This window comes from Macrosteles quadrilineatus, unplaced genomic scaffold (genome assembly GCF_028750875.1).
Source record: "Macrosteles quadrilineatus isolate MER2022 unplaced genomic scaffold, UCM_ALF_1.0 Scaffold_8__2_contigs__length_117827958, whole genome shotgun sequence".
Classification (NCBI taxonomy): domain Eukaryota; kingdom Metazoa; phylum Arthropoda; class Insecta; order Hemiptera; family Cicadellidae; genus Macrosteles; species Macrosteles quadrilineatus.
This window is the reverse complement of record NW_026542601.1, coordinates 33,195,578-33,212,454: the sequence shown is the minus strand read 5'-3', so window position 1 is coordinate 33,212,454 and position 16,877 is coordinate 33,195,578. Positions and strand designations below refer to the sequence as shown.

General features: G+C 37.0%; 2 protein-coding genes across 2 annotated transcripts in view; one reads left to right on the top strand and one right to left on the bottom strand.

The window, feature by feature from the left end:
- LOC128999673 (cytohesin-1-like) overlaps positions 1–4,899 on the bottom strand; it is a 118,438-nt gene extending 113,539 nt beyond the window's left edge. Inside the window, exon 1 of the mRNA XM_054426291.1 lies at positions 4,717–4,899. Within this exon, the coding sequence (XP_054282266.1) occupies positions 4,717–4,759 (43 nt within the window). The 5' untranslated portion in view covers positions 4,760–4,899. The remainder of the gene's footprint in view (positions 1–4,716) is intronic.
- Positions 4,900–7,246: 2,347 nt separating this feature from the next.
- On the top strand, positions 7,247–15,944 carry LOC129000821 (DCN1-like protein 3). The gene is made up of 4 exons (XM_054427848.1): positions 7,247–7,369; positions 8,912–9,063; positions 13,083–13,644; positions 15,083–15,944. Exons 2-4 carry the CDS (start codon positions 8,970–8,972, stop codon positions 15,300–15,302), a joined length of 876 nt encoding a protein of 291 aa, XP_054283823.1. The 5' UTR covers positions 7,247–7,369; positions 8,912–8,969; the 3' UTR covers positions 15,303–15,944.
- Positions 15,945–16,877: the final 933 nt, after the last annotated feature.

The following is a 16,877-nucleotide window of genomic DNA, read 5'->3' as shown; positions in this document are numbered from 1 at the left end:
TGCAATGGGGTGCGCACATAGTAGAGAATAATGCAATTTAAATCTACTGCAGAACAAATCTTTACATGAACCATTGGTTATAGAAACCAACTCAACAGCACCACAATTTTATAAAATAGGTAGGCTACCCTGCTTTTATTAAATAAGCTGAGAGGCAGAATCAAGTTAATAACTTTACTAACGTAACAAACAAAACGCTGGCTAAATTTCATAAAAATTTAAATATAAAATAATTGTGCTTTTGTGCAATGGGTTTTTAGCAGGTTTATAATCTACTAGCAGAGTACCCGTCCTTCGTAGGGGGTTGGCATATAAGTATAAAATGCTTATTGCAGTTATACTCAAGCTTTGCATTTTCAATGGGGCGGACACAGTTTGATAAAATTTACTTCTTTAAATTAACGGTATACTATAGTATTACACATCTACCATACCTAGCCATAATGTTCTACCACTTCACCTAAACAATAAAGAAAAATTAGGTAGCCTATTTATTAAAAATTCGCAAAATATCACAAATGGTTCATGAAATTATAAACATAAACAACTGTAAACAATCCTACTTTGACAGTTCTCATTGCGTATCACAGCTTTTTGTTGCTGCTTAGTTCAAATTAGACTGTTTTCATAAATGCAAAGAAAAAAATAATAGAGCTGCACTCTGTTGGTAAATCTTAGGCTATAACTTTTTAATACTTTTGCATATCATAGAATAGAACCAACTTTTTTAGTTGAAACAGCTGACAAAATACTTTAATTCCCTTTAACCCTCCGAGTGTCCATAGTTTAGGCCTTAATGTCCGCCTATTTTTGGCGCATTTGCAAGGTTTTATTAAAACCGATCTGAGAAGCTTAAAACAATGTTAATTCTACTGTTCTATATACCATTTTGTTTGGAAAATCATGGGCTTCAATATTATACATAAAACACAACGAACATTTGTTTAAAAAAAATTTTTTAGGTAAAAAAAAAATATTTTGGAAAATTTTCAAAAAAAAAAATAAGTTCGCGCTCAATGAAATTGGATAAATTATAGGCCTATAAATATTTGAAAATAGCCACTTTGTTCTAAATTTTATGAGGATTACAAATATATAATATAATATAAGGAAGTAGATTTGCAAATAAATAAGTTATGGGCAAAAAACAGATTTCAGTACATAGCGTTTAGCTAAGAATGCATAGCCTAACCATAGCTAGGAATCTGGCTGATAATTTACATCAATATCACTACCTACTTCTTCAGGATCATCAACCAGCCCTTCAAAATCACTTAAATCTTCTTATAATGCACCACGTATATCACTACTTTTGATTTTTAACACTAAAACAATGATAAACGTAATAAAACACATCAGTCATCGGTCCGAGGGTAACCTAGCTATTTACAAATACGCACGTCAGCTGTCTGCTACAATTACGATCGGCTCGGAGAACATACAGCGCTGAGACAGACCTCTGGAGAAAGCTTAGAATATAACGAGAAGAACGATACCTAACTCGATCCAGTTCAATCCGATTCAGTCAGTCATAGAGCCTTCGCCGTAAACGATGTTCGTGCGTCGAAAAATCGACGCGTGACACTACACAAAGTGTGTAGCGCGTCAATTTTTCGACGATGGACGCTCGGAGGGTTAAATATGAAAACTCATAAGGTTAACATGGGGAACTACAGAGCCACTGGGCCGGAGCCCGAAAGGATTTTTGAGATAAGAATATGCCTATATGTTAATCGGGAATGTGAGCTATCATCAAGCCAAATTTCAGCCCAATCCGTCCAGTAGTTAATGCGTGATTAAACTTCAAACACACAAACTTTCACATTTATAATATAAGTAAGATCTACCTTAGTTAAAGTTTAAAATTTAAACCAAGTTGGTTCAGTATTTTAGCGTTTTTTGAGGAAAACCCAGATATAACATATTTTTTAAACCACCAAGGAAAATTGGTAAAAGATTTTAAAGACAATAATTAGTTTTAAGATGATCGTGTGGCTGGCCAAATGAAAGTCCAAAACATATCCTACAGCTAGCTTATATTATTTGCCACACTAACCACATAAAATAAAAACGGTCCTTTATGAGGAATCAGAAGATACAATACACTCAATAGTGTTGAGCCCAGTGAGTGGAGATTTCCTAGCGAGATTGACACCACTAACAGTGAGAAAAAACATCTGATAGTTCTGTAAACATCTGATAAGCTCTCTATAAAGTGTAGACAAGAAAATTGGCGAGCACTGTTAAAACCTTTAAATTTCATTTATGTGGCATAGTCTAGGTCTACACTAAAGCCTACAGCTGGATAGTATAGGCCTAATGAAGACAGGTTCACAGCCTAACCCAAGTGAAACTGGAAGACGAACTATTACGCCTTTTTAAACCTGCTCGTAATTCTTCTGATAGGGAAGTCTCTTGTAAACTTGGCTATACCGTACTGAATAAATTTTTACTCCTTAAAAATAGGCTACATAAATGTTATTTAAGATAAATAGCCCAGGGAATTTAAATCCAAAATGTTTAGATAACTATTTTTAGTGAAAATCCAATCTGGCTAAAAATGAAAATTTGCTTGACCTTCAGGTTTACCTATAAGTGCCTACATGTAAATTTTTAAATGCATTTTCCATTCCTGTAGGCTAAATGCTACTGATCATTAGAAATATTACTTAAGTACTTAAAGGTACTACTGTACCATACTTCTTGACATTCCAGTCAAGTAGGCTGAATTTCAACCGGGGTAGCGGATTTTTATATCCCTGGAATTTTACCCCCTGGGAAAACGTGACGTCACAAACCAGGGGGTAAAATTTCGGCCGCGAACTTTTGAGTTTCGCGACATCAGCTCGATGAAACGCGGAATTAAACATACGGTTGTGAATTTAATCAGAACACATCAAATTATCAAAACCTAAAATGTACGGCCCGGATTTTTACCCCCGGAATTTTACCCCACGGATTTTTACCCCCGGAATTTTACCCCTGGAATTTTACCCCCGGAATTTTACCCCTAGTCAGATGTATAAATTAGTGAGAATGATTAATTATCTTCATTCAGTTTTAATTTAAATAGTAAACATTTTATTATTAAGTAGCCTCTTAATTTATTTGTAACATTAACAAAATCGAACATGTTAATAATTTTAATTTTGAGATTCGAGTATCAGGATTCGATCTTGCTGGACTGTTGGTTAATACGATCAAAATAAAACAGCGAATTCTGTTTACTTAGTTGAGATTACAAAATAAATAAATAAAGATAGGCTACTAAATAATGAACTGTTTACAATTAATTAAAAACAGAAATAAGGAAATCAATCATTCCATTTCTAAAATCGGCCAGGGGGTAAAATTCCGGGGGTAAAAATCCGGGGGTAAAAATCCGGCCCGTACATCTTCAGTTGTCTAAACGCTAGTTATATGGACAGGGGGTAGAATTCCGGTTTATATCGTTAATCTAATTAATCACGCTCTGACTACTTTCATTAGACTTCTAAATCCGCGGGGGTAAAATTCCGGCCGCGAACAAACTTTTGGCCACTCAGGTAACAAATTTGAGCAACTAGTAAACTTAGAAGATTTTTTGTGGAAAACCAAAAGTTCCTCTACTTTACTACGTCATAGTGACGTCAGCTTTGCCCAGGGGGTAAAATTCCAGGGGGATAAAATTCCGGCGACCCTTTCAACCCAAACAACAACAATGTAATGCAATCAGGTCTTTTCTTTCACTGAACAATTACATTTAAGATGGGCTTAAAAAGAAATGAAAATCTCTTCTGTAATATCATTCTCTAGCCTATTACCATAGTACTTTCCCAATCCTGTATATAGTTCCATCCTAACTTAACTAGGCTAATTTGATGGATAGGCCTACTTTGTGGACTAGTGTGCGGAGTATACAAGTGGTACAGAGGGTACCAAAGTATACAACTAAAGGTTTGAACGACCAAATGTTGCTGTTAACAAATTTGAGCAACTAGTAGAAGATTTTTTTGTGAAAAACCAAAAGTTCCTCTACTTTAATTTAGAGCAACTAAGTGGATAACTTGTTGCCAAAGAATTGGTGTGAAATGGTCAGTAAGCCTAGTGTCAAGGATGTTGGACGAAGAAGACACAATCTATGTATCTGCTGCATGTGTCATAATAGCCAGCCACTATACAAGAGGTCCCCGAAGATATTGGGAGAGACCCTAACCATGCAACTACTCTACATCCATTGTAAATAGGCCTACTCTTCCTTGACAAATGCTTAACCAAAATAATACCTTTCATTGACCACATATAAGCAATTGTAGGCTATTGTCTATTGAGAGATAATGCTTTGATTTAATTTGATCTTTTTTACCGACACCAAAATTTAGTGGAAAACATGTCTCTCCACTGGTGGACGACAGAAAAGGAGCTGTATTTTGTAGAAAAAAGCAACTAATTGCCGTGACTAGTGGAAAACTTAGTCAAAAACTTTGTTGTTAACGCGGCTTTAGGCCTATAGCAAATGCAAACTAAGTGGGCTAGGCCTAAAAAGTTAATTCAAAGATTTTAAAATTAATTATGAGAGTATAGTATGAATAATAATATTATTTTCATAACATATTGTTTGTAAATTAAACCTAAGACCTAAGCTTACAAAAAATATAGCAAAAGCTTTATGGCTGTCTGTTTCTTTTTAATACTAAGTAAGCTCAACTTAAGGTTATGTGACAAAGGAGAACTCACCATTTAGATTGAATCCTTCCCCTCCCTGAGCTATATTCATCATGGCTTTATTTAAATCGCTTATTTTTAGTTTTACACTCACTGGTATCAAAAACTTCAAATAAGGAACTTGAAGAACACTACATCACAACACTGCACAAAAACATTGCAAAACAACAAACTGACACTGACACAATTATTGACATTTACTTACACCTCCGCCATTTTGTAACGCACTTGTTTTTTTTTTGTTCACAGTACTTTCACTTTCTTGTCCCACGACAAAGCTACTACATACATTAGATATGTATTGAGAAAGATAGGATCATAGATTAAACATTTTCTCAAGAATTTAATATATGTTGTCTATAATAAAACTAGAAGCTAACCGTCCAGCTTTTGAAGCGGGAAGTTTGTGTTTATGTTTCTGGAACAATTTTTTTTTGTTTATTAATTCAATTCAATTCAATTCAAATTACAGTATCTTTATTCATCAAGTACATCAGAAGTATATACATGAATAGTGTCACATTTCTTATAAGTTATAATAAAATAATATACATGATTATAGTAAATGGGACAAATTTATAATAAAGTAAATAAGTATAAAAATGACAACATTGTAAATAATTAACAGCAATAAATTTACTATACATGACAATAATAAACCATGGCAATAGGTAACAACATAATAAACTGTGGAAAAAGCTAACGTAACATAAAACAAACAAAGTATGGCTCTGGGAAAAAAATATTTTTGGTAGAATGCCAACAACAATGACAATTCAGCACTTCACACTATTGAGCGTGTGGTCCTTAAGCACCATCGAGGAACTACGAGACCACAAATCCCCACGGGACACGAACCAGCACTCCCCGGTGTCTAGCGTGTGGCCCTTTAGAGGGGGTCGCCGGAATTTTATCCCCCTGGAATTTTACCCCCTGGGTAAAGCTGACGTCACTATGACGTAGTAACCTGGGTGGCCAAAAGTTTGTTCGAGGCCGGAATTTTACCCCGCGGATTTAGAAGTCTAATAAAAGTAGTCAGAGCGTGATTAATTAGATTAGCGATATAAACAGGAATGTTACCCCCTGTCCATATAACTAGCGTTTAGATAACTGAAGATGTACGGGGCGGATTTTTACCCCCGGAATTTTACCCCCGGATTTTTACCCCCCGGAATTTTACCCCCGGAATTTTACCCCCCGGAATTTTACCCCCTGGCCGATTTTAGAAATAAATGGAATTATTGATTTCCTTATTTCTGTTTTTAATTAATTGTAAACAGTTTATTTTGTAATCTCAACTAAGTAAACAGAATTCGCTGTTTTATTTTGATCGTATTAACCAACAGTCCAGCAAGATCGAATCCTGATACTCGAATCTCAAAATAAAAATTATTAACATGTTCGATTTGTTAATGTTACAAATAAATTAAGAGGCTACTTAATAATAAAATGTTTACTATTAAATTAAAACTGAATGAAGATAATTAATCATTCTCACTAATTTATACATCTGACTAGGGGGTAAAATTCCGGGGGTAAAATTCCGGGGGGTAAAATTCCGGGGGTAAAAATCCGTGGGGAAAAATTCCGGGGGTAAAATTCCGGGGGTAAAAATCCGGGCCGTACATTTTAGGTTTTGATAATTTGATGTGTTCTGTTTTAATTCACAACCGTGAAAATATATGTTTAATTCCCCGTTTAATCCATCGAGCTGATGTCGCGAAACTCAAAAGTTCGCGGTCGGAATTTTACCTCCTGGTTTGTGACGTCACGTTTGCCCAGGGGGTAAAATTCCAGGGGGATAAAAATCCGCTACCCCTTTAGGGGTACTACCAAGTGGGGATGCGGAATACTATCCCCCGGAAAACTACCCCCCCAGGTGAAACGTGACGTCACAAAATCTGCCATTTAACCAATATGGAAGCCGTGTCCGCGACTGGAATACTACCCCCCCTAGACAAATCATGCTATTTAATTTTAATTTTAATTCGAGTAATTCCATTAGATAATAGAAAGGTCATGTGGTGAATATAAAACAGAATTTCGAAATGTTACAGCAAGTTTGGTTGGTTAGGTTAGGTTAGATTAGAACTGTTTGACAACTAAATTTGAGTGTCCGTGACTGGAAAACTACCCCCCCGGGTCTCTGACGTCAATATGACGTAGGGACCTGTTTGGGGGGGGGGTAGTTTTCCGGGGGGCAGTCTTCCGGCGACCCTACCAAGTGAGCGAATGACCAACACTGATTGAGAAAGGAGAGATGACATATGAGCAGCCTCTGTGCCTCTGGAAATCACGTGCTGGTGATGTTGCAAAAAAGTCTAGGTATGGGCAGACGGGCAGACGTCATCTATTACCAACCAAACCATAAAGTATATTGTATACATTGTACTTTTCTTTATAACGTTTATTGAACTCTCTTACATATAAATTGGCCATCTTTGCTTAGTGGCTTTACAAACAGAAAACATATCCAGTGCAGTGGGTCCTGGATCTTAAACTAAAGTCTGAAACTTCTCTCAATTTCACTCAACTCAACCTCAAAAGTCAAAATAGTGCCAGAGCTAGAACAAAATGTCTTGTATTGTTGTCTCTAGCGATGGGAATTTGTGAAAGAAAATTATTCCTGGGTTGCCGTGATATTCATTACAATAGGATTTCCTGAGTAAATATACTATTCTTTACTTAAATTAAATATTCTTACTTCATTAAGCAGAAAGATAATACTGTTTGAAATTATGACCCTTGGTCTTTGTAATTAGGGTCTTAGTTTGTCATAATTTCCTAGTTATAATCTCTCAATTTAAATGAAAAAATATTTCAGTCACAATTATTGTTTAAAACAGATTCATAGCCACAGTAAATAGCTTCACTTAAATTAGGCCTACCTAGTTCATTTTGTAGATTTCTTTCATTCTAAGTTAACTTAAGTTAGATACTTTCAATGCATTTTTAACACAGTGCTGTACCTAGTTAGGCAACACATTTGAGTATTATAATTATGTCCCATATAATTTTAAATGGAATACATTCAAACATTTTTTGTTCTTGTCTAAGAGACATTTTAGTCAGTCTTGCAACTAACATATTTTACTTCAATATCTTTGCCTCTTTTGAGTTTTCTCCTAGCCTAGTTCAGCTTCTTTTCAATATAAATCTTCATTTAGAACTACCGATCTTGATCAGATTTAACTATTACATTCTATTGTCAGAAGATAATATATAAAACCTACTCTGTTACCCATTCATGTAGCCTACCTAGGCTATAGGGCCTAGCCCTAGTTGGTAGGATAGGTAAGCGTTTTACCGTAGGCTATCTTTAAATTACAATGGTAGAATCTATTAAGTTAGGCCTACTTGTAGTGTAGGACTCAACCGTTTGGTCATTCTAAGCTGTATTTGCAAATTAAGCTTAAAGGAGGTTAAGCTAGTTTATTTAAGTAACTTAAGTAGGCTAGTTTGTAAAATGTCTTAAGTACAACGTTTTAGTGGAGGGTACAGGGCTGGATGGAGTGCTCCGTCCTGGCTGCGAAAATGCTAAGATGTGGCAGTGGGGCCGCGAGACGCATAATCCCACATAACGCCTGCAAAATCTAAAACCAACCCCGGCCGTTGGCTCAGGTCGCGGAGCCTAGCGGCCGATCCAGTTAGTTTTGTACATCAATGCTTACATCTTAACCTTTACAGGTCTACTTACATCGGTAGCTATAGTTTAATTGTCTTTTTTTCTTCAAACTACCTAATCTATGAAGTGTTGGTGTCAGGGTAGAGTCGTCAAAAATGCCTTTGTTGTCAAATAAAGTGACATTTGTTCACTAGAAGTTTGCAAAACATACAATAGGCCCCTATCTCAATTCATGTTTTTCCTAATCGTCTACTTTATAGTAAAGACATAGTCCCATTGCTTCATTAAGTTAATGCAGCTCATTCACAAAAAATTCTAACCTAAATTTAGTAAGGTACATCTGTTGAGTGCATACATAGGCATATTTGAGTTGTTACATACCAGAAACTGTAGACAATAATGTAATGCGCAATTTGTGTTCAATGACTTGATGAAATTGATTCTTAAGGCTTTACTCTCGTTTGATAAAGGACCCACCATTTTGCCCTGAAGTTAGAAGCATTTTGCTGCACAAATAACAGTTATGAGAGATTAGACAATGATTTATTCTAAACAGTGAGCTTAACCGTAGGTTTGTTGTAGGTGGGGAGGGGCTGAGCCGCTGGGCTGGCTGAATGAGGGAGACAGTGAGGGGAGACCAATGGGCAACTGTTTCTCCAGAGGGAAGGGACGCCCTCCACCCCAGGCTGAACGATCGGAAAATTACGGCCCAGCAACTCAGAAACAGACACAAGGTCAGTAGACTACGGCAAACTGTTATGTCAATGAGTACAAGTTTCCATTCATGTTTGAAATCATTAGAAAATTACCGCATTAAATGGTGGAATGTAATGAGTTCAACTTAGTTCTTGATGAAAAAAAAAGATTCTTACAAATCAAAATTCTCCATAAAACAATGATTCTTAGAAAATCAAATTTGTATTTATTTATTTAAGTTATCAAGGTCTTCTTTTCTTACTTTGCTATGGCTAACTTAATGATTTCCATCAAATCTTGCTTTTAACTTCAATCGTACCGTTAAAAAGTCTTGCAGACTTTTTTTGAGATTTCTGGTGGGCTCTTCAAGTTACCGCAGGGGGCTCACGCTTGCGTGGGTTCGTGGCCTGGGCGACCACGCGGACCCTAGCTCTCCCAGAGGGGAGGTAATTGCCCGGTGTTGGAACCGGCACTTCAGGTAGACCACAAGCTATGGACGACTGGACAAGCCAGCCTCTTTGGGTTTACCCAAAGTGAGAGTACCCAGTGACATTCCCTCCATTCAGGGTGGTGGGGTGTTCAGCTCTGCTAGTGTTGATTAAGTTCATAGATCTTTCACCTGCCTGTAGCTTGTGGTTGTGACTGAGTCCTACCTGTCGTGTACGACTGACATTTTGTGAGGCATATCCTCGACTTTGGAAGTAGCCTCGTCCTGGGAGGTGAAATACCTAGCCCCCAGAGGGGAGGTAAATGCTCCGTGTTGGTATCGGCATTTTCAAGTTGGCCACAGACATGGACGACTGGGCATCGGGTCCCAGTGACATTCCTTTATCCAGGATGGAGGGGTGTTTAGCTCTAGGAGAGATGGAAGTACATCATAATCTCTAACCTACCTGTGTCTGTGGTTCTTTGGGCTTCGGCCTGCTTGTTGTGTGCGACCAGCATTCAGTGGGCAAATCCTCGACTTTGGAAGTAACCTTTCCTGGAGGTGAAAACGGGCAAGTACCCGCAGCTCACGGGGACACTCAAGGGCAACGTAACTTTCCGCAGTGTGAGGGCAACGGTTTGTAGGTACTTATGCAAACCAATCCCTGTCTCTGAGCACGGACGGTATGGTTATCTTGAGTGTGGGGGGTTCTTCCCGGAACCTCAATTGAGTCAAGGGTGTCGCCACCTCTGGTGGATAGGTTCATCCGGGTGGGTCCCACTTCTATACCTGCCTCCTTTTGGGAAACCCTGATGGCCTGGCAGTGATGTTGGGTCTGACGGGCAAACGAAGTAGATCGGGTGCTGGGTCCGAGCCCGCCAGGGGTATCTGGGGATCTATCGCTCTGGTTATCTCTGGTTTCCCAGCAATGGGTAAGGCCTCGATCGGGCAGCGGTGTAAATGGGAGGGACAGCGTGCTGACGGTCCCCTTCCTCCTGGCTATCGATGGCGGGTTCTGCCTGTCAGGGATTAGATAGGTCCCGAGTGTTGCTTGCACTAAATGCGTCGGGGCGCTCTACCATGGACCTCTAGGTCTCGACCTAGTGGAACCCAGGTGGAGTGACGCTTAAACAAGCAGCCGGAATCCCTGGTTAGGATTGAGGGGCAACCCTCCTTCCGAAGGGTCTGCTTCGGCAGCCGGCGAGCCTGATGACCTTAAGTCATCCGCCCATGATGTGCTAAAGGTTGATGCGTAAGCTTCGGCCTACATCATGGGGCCCGGGTATGTCCTAAAGGATAGGTACCGCGTATGCAGTCAGGGGGTTTCGGCTCTCATGACAAAACGAAATGGAAATGGAATGGAAAATGGAAATGGGCTCTTCAAGTAATGTGGCAGCAAGTAGGCTCTGGCAGCAAGTATCACTTAAATACAATAAAATACCCCCCTGCAGTAAACCTGATTGTAAACCTGCGGATTTAAATATTTCTGATTGGGTTCTTACTAAAATATTTTATTAAACAATTTTTCTCCTATTTTAATGGGCAACTAGATTTAAGTTTTTACTGTACTTAGGTTTACTGCTACAGGGAAGGGGAAAAGTGTTTTTTCATCAAATGTAAACAGTAACATATAACTTGGTATGAAATAAATAAATTTGCCAAATTTTACCGCGATATATCCATAAACAAGCAAATTACAGCAGTTTACTTTTACTTCATAAGAATAACATGGGAATTTTAAATGTACATTTTTTTTAAATTTTCTCTGTAACCTTTGATTGTACATCAATGCTTCAATAGATAAAATTGTCTGTTTTTTAGCTCATAACAATGGCTGTGCCTAATAAAAGTTTGTTATTTCCAAGTTTTAAGGGTGAAAATAATAAACAAACAATTTTTGCAAATTCTTATAACCTCATAACACCTTGTTTTTATTACCTGATCTTGCTGGTTAGTGAACTCATTGAAGAATAGTGTTTTTGCTATTTGAGAGATAAAAAATTTTTAAAAATCAATCGGTCCCGGGTCTAGGTCTTTCTGTGCCATCTAAGGCAATAACTTCTTCCCTATATAGGAAAATTTGCTGAAACAATTTCAACTCATGAATACAAAAGATTCTTTAAAATATTGTCAAAATCACAATAGGCTAATCGAAACTTGTCATGTCGATAAAATAATTAAAATGGAATAAAAAGTTATAAAACTGGTTAAAACTGTAAAGGCTGGCCAGCACTGTCTTATCACTGATTAAATAAAACTCTTTATCCCTTTTTTGTCTTTTATAGAATAAATTAAAATCCTAATGAGATCTAGCTCAACAAAATACATCATTATTAACTTTGTTTCTGGCTTGTATCTTCAGACCAATCTTCAGTCAATTTTATGCAGGTTGACCAAGTTGTTGGTTTTCCATCTCAGTCAAATAAAAGATAAAATGTGTAAACATTGATTGTTTCATTCATAACAGTTGAAAATTAGGCTATACTTTCTAACATTAAAAGGAAGAACATATTTTTAAAACTTATGATAGGGAGGTAAAAAAATTTCAAGAGTCTTATATTCAAAATTACTTATGTCTCTTCATAACCGCTGAACTTATCAAAGGACTATGAGTCAAGCCAAGGAACTGTCAAAAGGTCTTGGAGACATTGTTTTGGTCTGTTTTAACTAAATTGATAATATCTTAATTTAAACACTGTCCTATAACAAATAATATTTTAAATAGTATCATGTATGACTGTAGTAGAGTTGCAATCAATGTTTAGATTACAGCCTAAGGGTGTCCAAATATTCTCCGAGTACTCACTCACATACAGACACTACAGGTCTTAATAACACATGCAGGTTACTACTCAGTAACCTGTATGTGTTATTTAAAATTGTAAGTTGTATAATACGTACCCAGGTTGTTGAGATAAAAGGGGGTTTCACTTTATAAAATATTGGTCATCGCATGTGTGCTGTTTCCAAATGGTTGTGGTCATAACCTGTAATTATTTTTTCCCTTGTTTCTGACAATTTTGAATTGTTCTAGCAAATGTCATTTTGTGCTATGGATTAGTTTTAGAATTTCTATATAATGTATTATCAAATTTGATGCTGTGGTAGTTCTTGCCAACTCTTCTTCATTGAAGATTATACAATTTTCAATCTGCAATAAAACAGGGGTGTAACATCAAGTATATTCTAAATTATTAACTCTTTTAAAATACCCTATATTAAACAAGTATTAGCTAAATACCCAGGTATTTATTTTGCCATACCGGTATTGGATATGTATCTTACATATGATTAACATTACAGATACACACATTTGACACTAAGTTGTATGTTTTGGTGTTTACTCTAGTTTACAATACTGTATTAGTTTAAAGGCTGGTATCCTAGCTGTCAAATTTGGCTGCATTTCTAGTTACAAACTGAACATAAAAAATACAGACACATACACTGAAAATACAGACATTTTCCCAGCAGCTGGATTAGCCCAAGGAAAACTCAATGTCAAAAAGATCCTATAATGCGGAGCAATAAACTCACTTTCTCTCTGCTGAAATCAACAGCTAAGATAACCAGCCATTAGCCTATTACAAATGATTTCCATCTTTACTACTAATAAACATTATGTTGTAGAAATCAACTGGGACATGTGCGCCGACCAATGTGTGAACCAACGTAACGGAAACAGTCTCAGCGAGCCTGTGCGCGAGAAAAGTGTTCGGACGTTTTACACCAGAGTGGGACGCGCGTCGGACGTGAAAATCGGCAAGACCGTTTCGGAAACTCGTATCAATAATTTGTTCGACATCTACAAAGACACTGATGAGGAAATCCAGGCGGAGGGCATTGAAAGGCTTTGTGCGGATTTGAACCTATCGCCAGACGAGTACCGTGTGCTGCTGCTTGCGTGGAAGCTGGACGCATCGCAGATGTGTCGGTTCACACGGGAGGAGTTTGTGAAGGGGTGTCGTGCGATGCACGTCGACTCGCTGAAGGGAATACAGAACAAACTGGCGGAGTTGGAGACGGAGGTTAGAGAAGACCAGACGGTGTTCAAGGACCTGTACAGGTTCACGTTCAGGTTTGGCCTGGACTCTGCGGCGGGACAGAGGATACTAGCGGCAGACATGGCCATGGACCTGTGGAGACTGGTGTTCTGCGGACAGGAACCGGCTATACTGCAGCGGTGGCTCAGGTGACTAGAGTGTAATGTGGAAGCATGCTTAGTTATAAATCACCATAATGCAAGGTGCCCAATAGTCACCTAATGCCACTGATTTTTAAAGGAGTAATTAGAATCACACAAAAAACCCTTATTTTAAAAGGAGTCACAAGAACCTGGATCAATTACAATGGGGTCACGAAAGTAGCTAAAAATTTATTACCGTACTTTAACTAGGGGATCACTGAAGTTTAAAGTCATTGATCAGTCGGTACGGTGATTTTACTCAACCGATTAGACTATAGCCTTATTAGGACACTTAAGTTGACCCTACTCTAACAATTAAATTAAGTACTTTTTCTGTAGAATATGAGAAATACTTTTTTAACTTTCTACTTGCCAAAAAGATTTTGGTAAACTTTTTACCCTACAATTTAGGCTGGACTCAAAAGATATCAATTTAAAATTATTTTCAATAGGCTTAGTAGGCTAAACGTTTTCTAACAGTTTTTTTAGATTGAACCTACGGTAGGTTGTTTCTTTTAATTGTGAATATTGTTTTATTATAAAATAAAACATTCTTCAGATTGATAGCAAATGTTATCCCTATATAAAATATGGTTAAAATAGTGGTATTCAAATAAAAGACCTAATAAATCTGACTCTTATATCGCACACATCTTACAGAGTGTGAAAAAGAGCATCTTGTCTTCTTAGACCAATAAATCTCTTGACTCTTGACACAATATGTACGGAAAAAGCTGCAGTGCAGAAAAAATAACTCTCTTCTTAATTTAACACGTAGAATCCATTGATGGTGCTGCCATGCAATGGATTTATTTTGAATCATGCCCACTAGATTGTTCATAGAAAATATTGTTTGCCAAGAACAGAGAAGTTCCATATGCCTATTCCTGTATGTCTAGACTAATGGTTAAAGCCCAATTCACACAGAACGGACGAAGCAAAGACATATGTCCCTTCTTCGCCTCTCCATGTAAATAAATTGGTCAATGTACACTAAAGTGACGTGGCGCATGAAATAATACGATCTAATCATAAACAACAACTCGTCCACTAGCTATATAACCAAACAGTAAAGCTCAAATCATTAACCTTTAAATAAAAGAAACAAAGATCCGTCGTCACTAGTGCCCAGTGTCACCGTACATTAACTAGACACGAAAAACGAGCTTCAAAATTTACAATGGGATGATAAGTCTACTTGTGGTGTTGGTTTGTCTATGGTTATACCTTTTCCCCCATTGAATCTACCTAGAGAAGTTTCCAAGGCAATATGTAGCAATAGGAGACTGTAAAATTAGATTCTAGATTCTGGGAATCAATCATCAAATCATAACAGATCTCCGTCATCAAAGTGCGATAGACGTGAAGGTTTAGAATAAATCCAAACAACTATTCCGTTCAGAATAATCAACAAACATTTGAGCAGCTGTTTATTGGTTGACAGGTTCCTCCAGTGCCATCCGCATATCCGAGGCATCCCACGAGACACGTGGTACATGTTCCTCAACCTAGCGGAGGCAGTGGGCGACGACTTGTCGACCTACAATGACGCAGAGGCGTGGCCGAGCTTATTTGACGACTTCGTAGAGTTTGAAAATGACCAGGCCAACCAGAACATCAGCAAAGAAAAGGAACAAGTTATAAAAGCTGAGTGGGACAGTTAGGTAAATTCAATGTCTGGCTGTTGGTAACTTTGATATCTTTACAGTGAAAATAGTAGTTTTAGCCCTTCTCAACAGGGTGAGAAGGCAAAAATGTGATGATGGCAAGCGAATTTTATGCAAGTGCTCCAAATAAAAGGTATATATAAAATAAATCAATACAATTATTCTTGTTAGTTAACAATGATAACTTTGAAAGCCTGGGGGCAGAGCTCTTAGAGACTTAAAGATTAGAAATAAGGTAGAACCTTTCTAGGTATACATACAACAAATTCCCATAGTTTTGGACTGAATCAAAATAAAGAACTAAAAGACAAACTTTTTACCATATGCAATAGATTCTGATTTTAAAGTATGAACAAACATCTAATCCTGCAGGAATCAGTAGTATCACATTTTACGTAGTGAACAATTTTCAAATGGTTATTGCGCAATTAGAAACGTTTAATTGATCAGAATCATAAAGTTTACCAAATTAAGGTATTTAAAAAAATAATTCGCCTCCTAATGTAAAAGCTTGCTGTTGAAATAATTAGCTTTGAGGTGGAGGCTTGGAGGCTCCGTTTTTATTTTTATCGTCGGCAAAATTTACAATTAATATCAACTACCTGTAAGTGCCTGCAACTTTTAGTTTGATTAAAGACATTTAAATTACAAACTTTTATTAATAATAACCAATTTGTCTCAGAGTATATTTGATCTTTATGACATAATTAAAAGTGTTTGACCTAAATGCTTTCTTTTAACAAACTACAGTCATGTATTATCCATTACAAGAACAGTTACTTTTCTTTATATATTATAGGATAGGCTAAATTTATGAACTCCTTATTGAAGTTTTAATTTTTTACTTGCATAACTATTTCTATGTGTCAAACTTACAAACAGCCAGTAAACACTTTGTACTATATGTGTTCACGATTTACGAATGTCCGTTAGATTAAGCTTTTGCCAAATTCGGTACAGGATGCTGTTATGAGCAAGTATAGCAATTTTTTATAGTTGTGTTTTTATGAATCGTAAAGTTTTACAAAATCTTAATGGTTGTATAGTTAATTTTCGTAGCATTGACTGCAGGTAGGTTCTAATAAAGTGATTTCATTGCTTGGCATGAATAGCCTATGTTTGTTTTATTGTGAGTTAGTATTCAGAGTAGTAGTTAATGAAAAAATGTATTCATTGATGACTAACATCGTCGATTGAGTCTGGTTTAAAAAATGATAAGCTAAGAAGTGGTGGTTGATTCTTTCATACTCCATCAATTAATCCTATTAAAGGCAGGCCAACTCATTTCAGTCTATCTCACTTTAAAGCGGCCATAAAGTTTGCAATGCCAATGAGATTTCAGCTTTACTATCCATAGTCAATGCGGTAATTAGCATAACCCTTTAATTTTATCGACGTTGCATAGTTTACTTATTCTACTGCCATGTGTTGTTTCTTTTAGGCTTACACGGTTTTAACCAAGCTTTTAGAAAGATGTAAAGAAAACTGTGTTTCTAAATGATAAGTTTATTGTGTTTAATAGACCTAGTCATTTTCTATGCGTAGTTAAAATTTTTCTTCCCAACTTAGTGA

Bases quoted from the DNA above. Each gene is read 5' to 3' on its own strand.
- LOC129000821 (XM_054427848.1), top strand. From the start codon at position 8,970: ATGGGCAACTGTTTCTCCAGAGGGAAGGGACGCCCTCCACCCCAGGCT. The intron at 9,064-13,082 runs GTCAGTAGACTA...ATTATGTTGTAG, and splicing joins AACTCAGAAACAGACACAAG to AAATCAACTGGGACATGTGC. The intron at 13,645-15,082 runs GTGACTAGAGTG...ATTGGTTGACAG, and splicing joins ATACTGCAGCGGTGGCTCAG to GTTCCTCCAGTGCCATCCGC.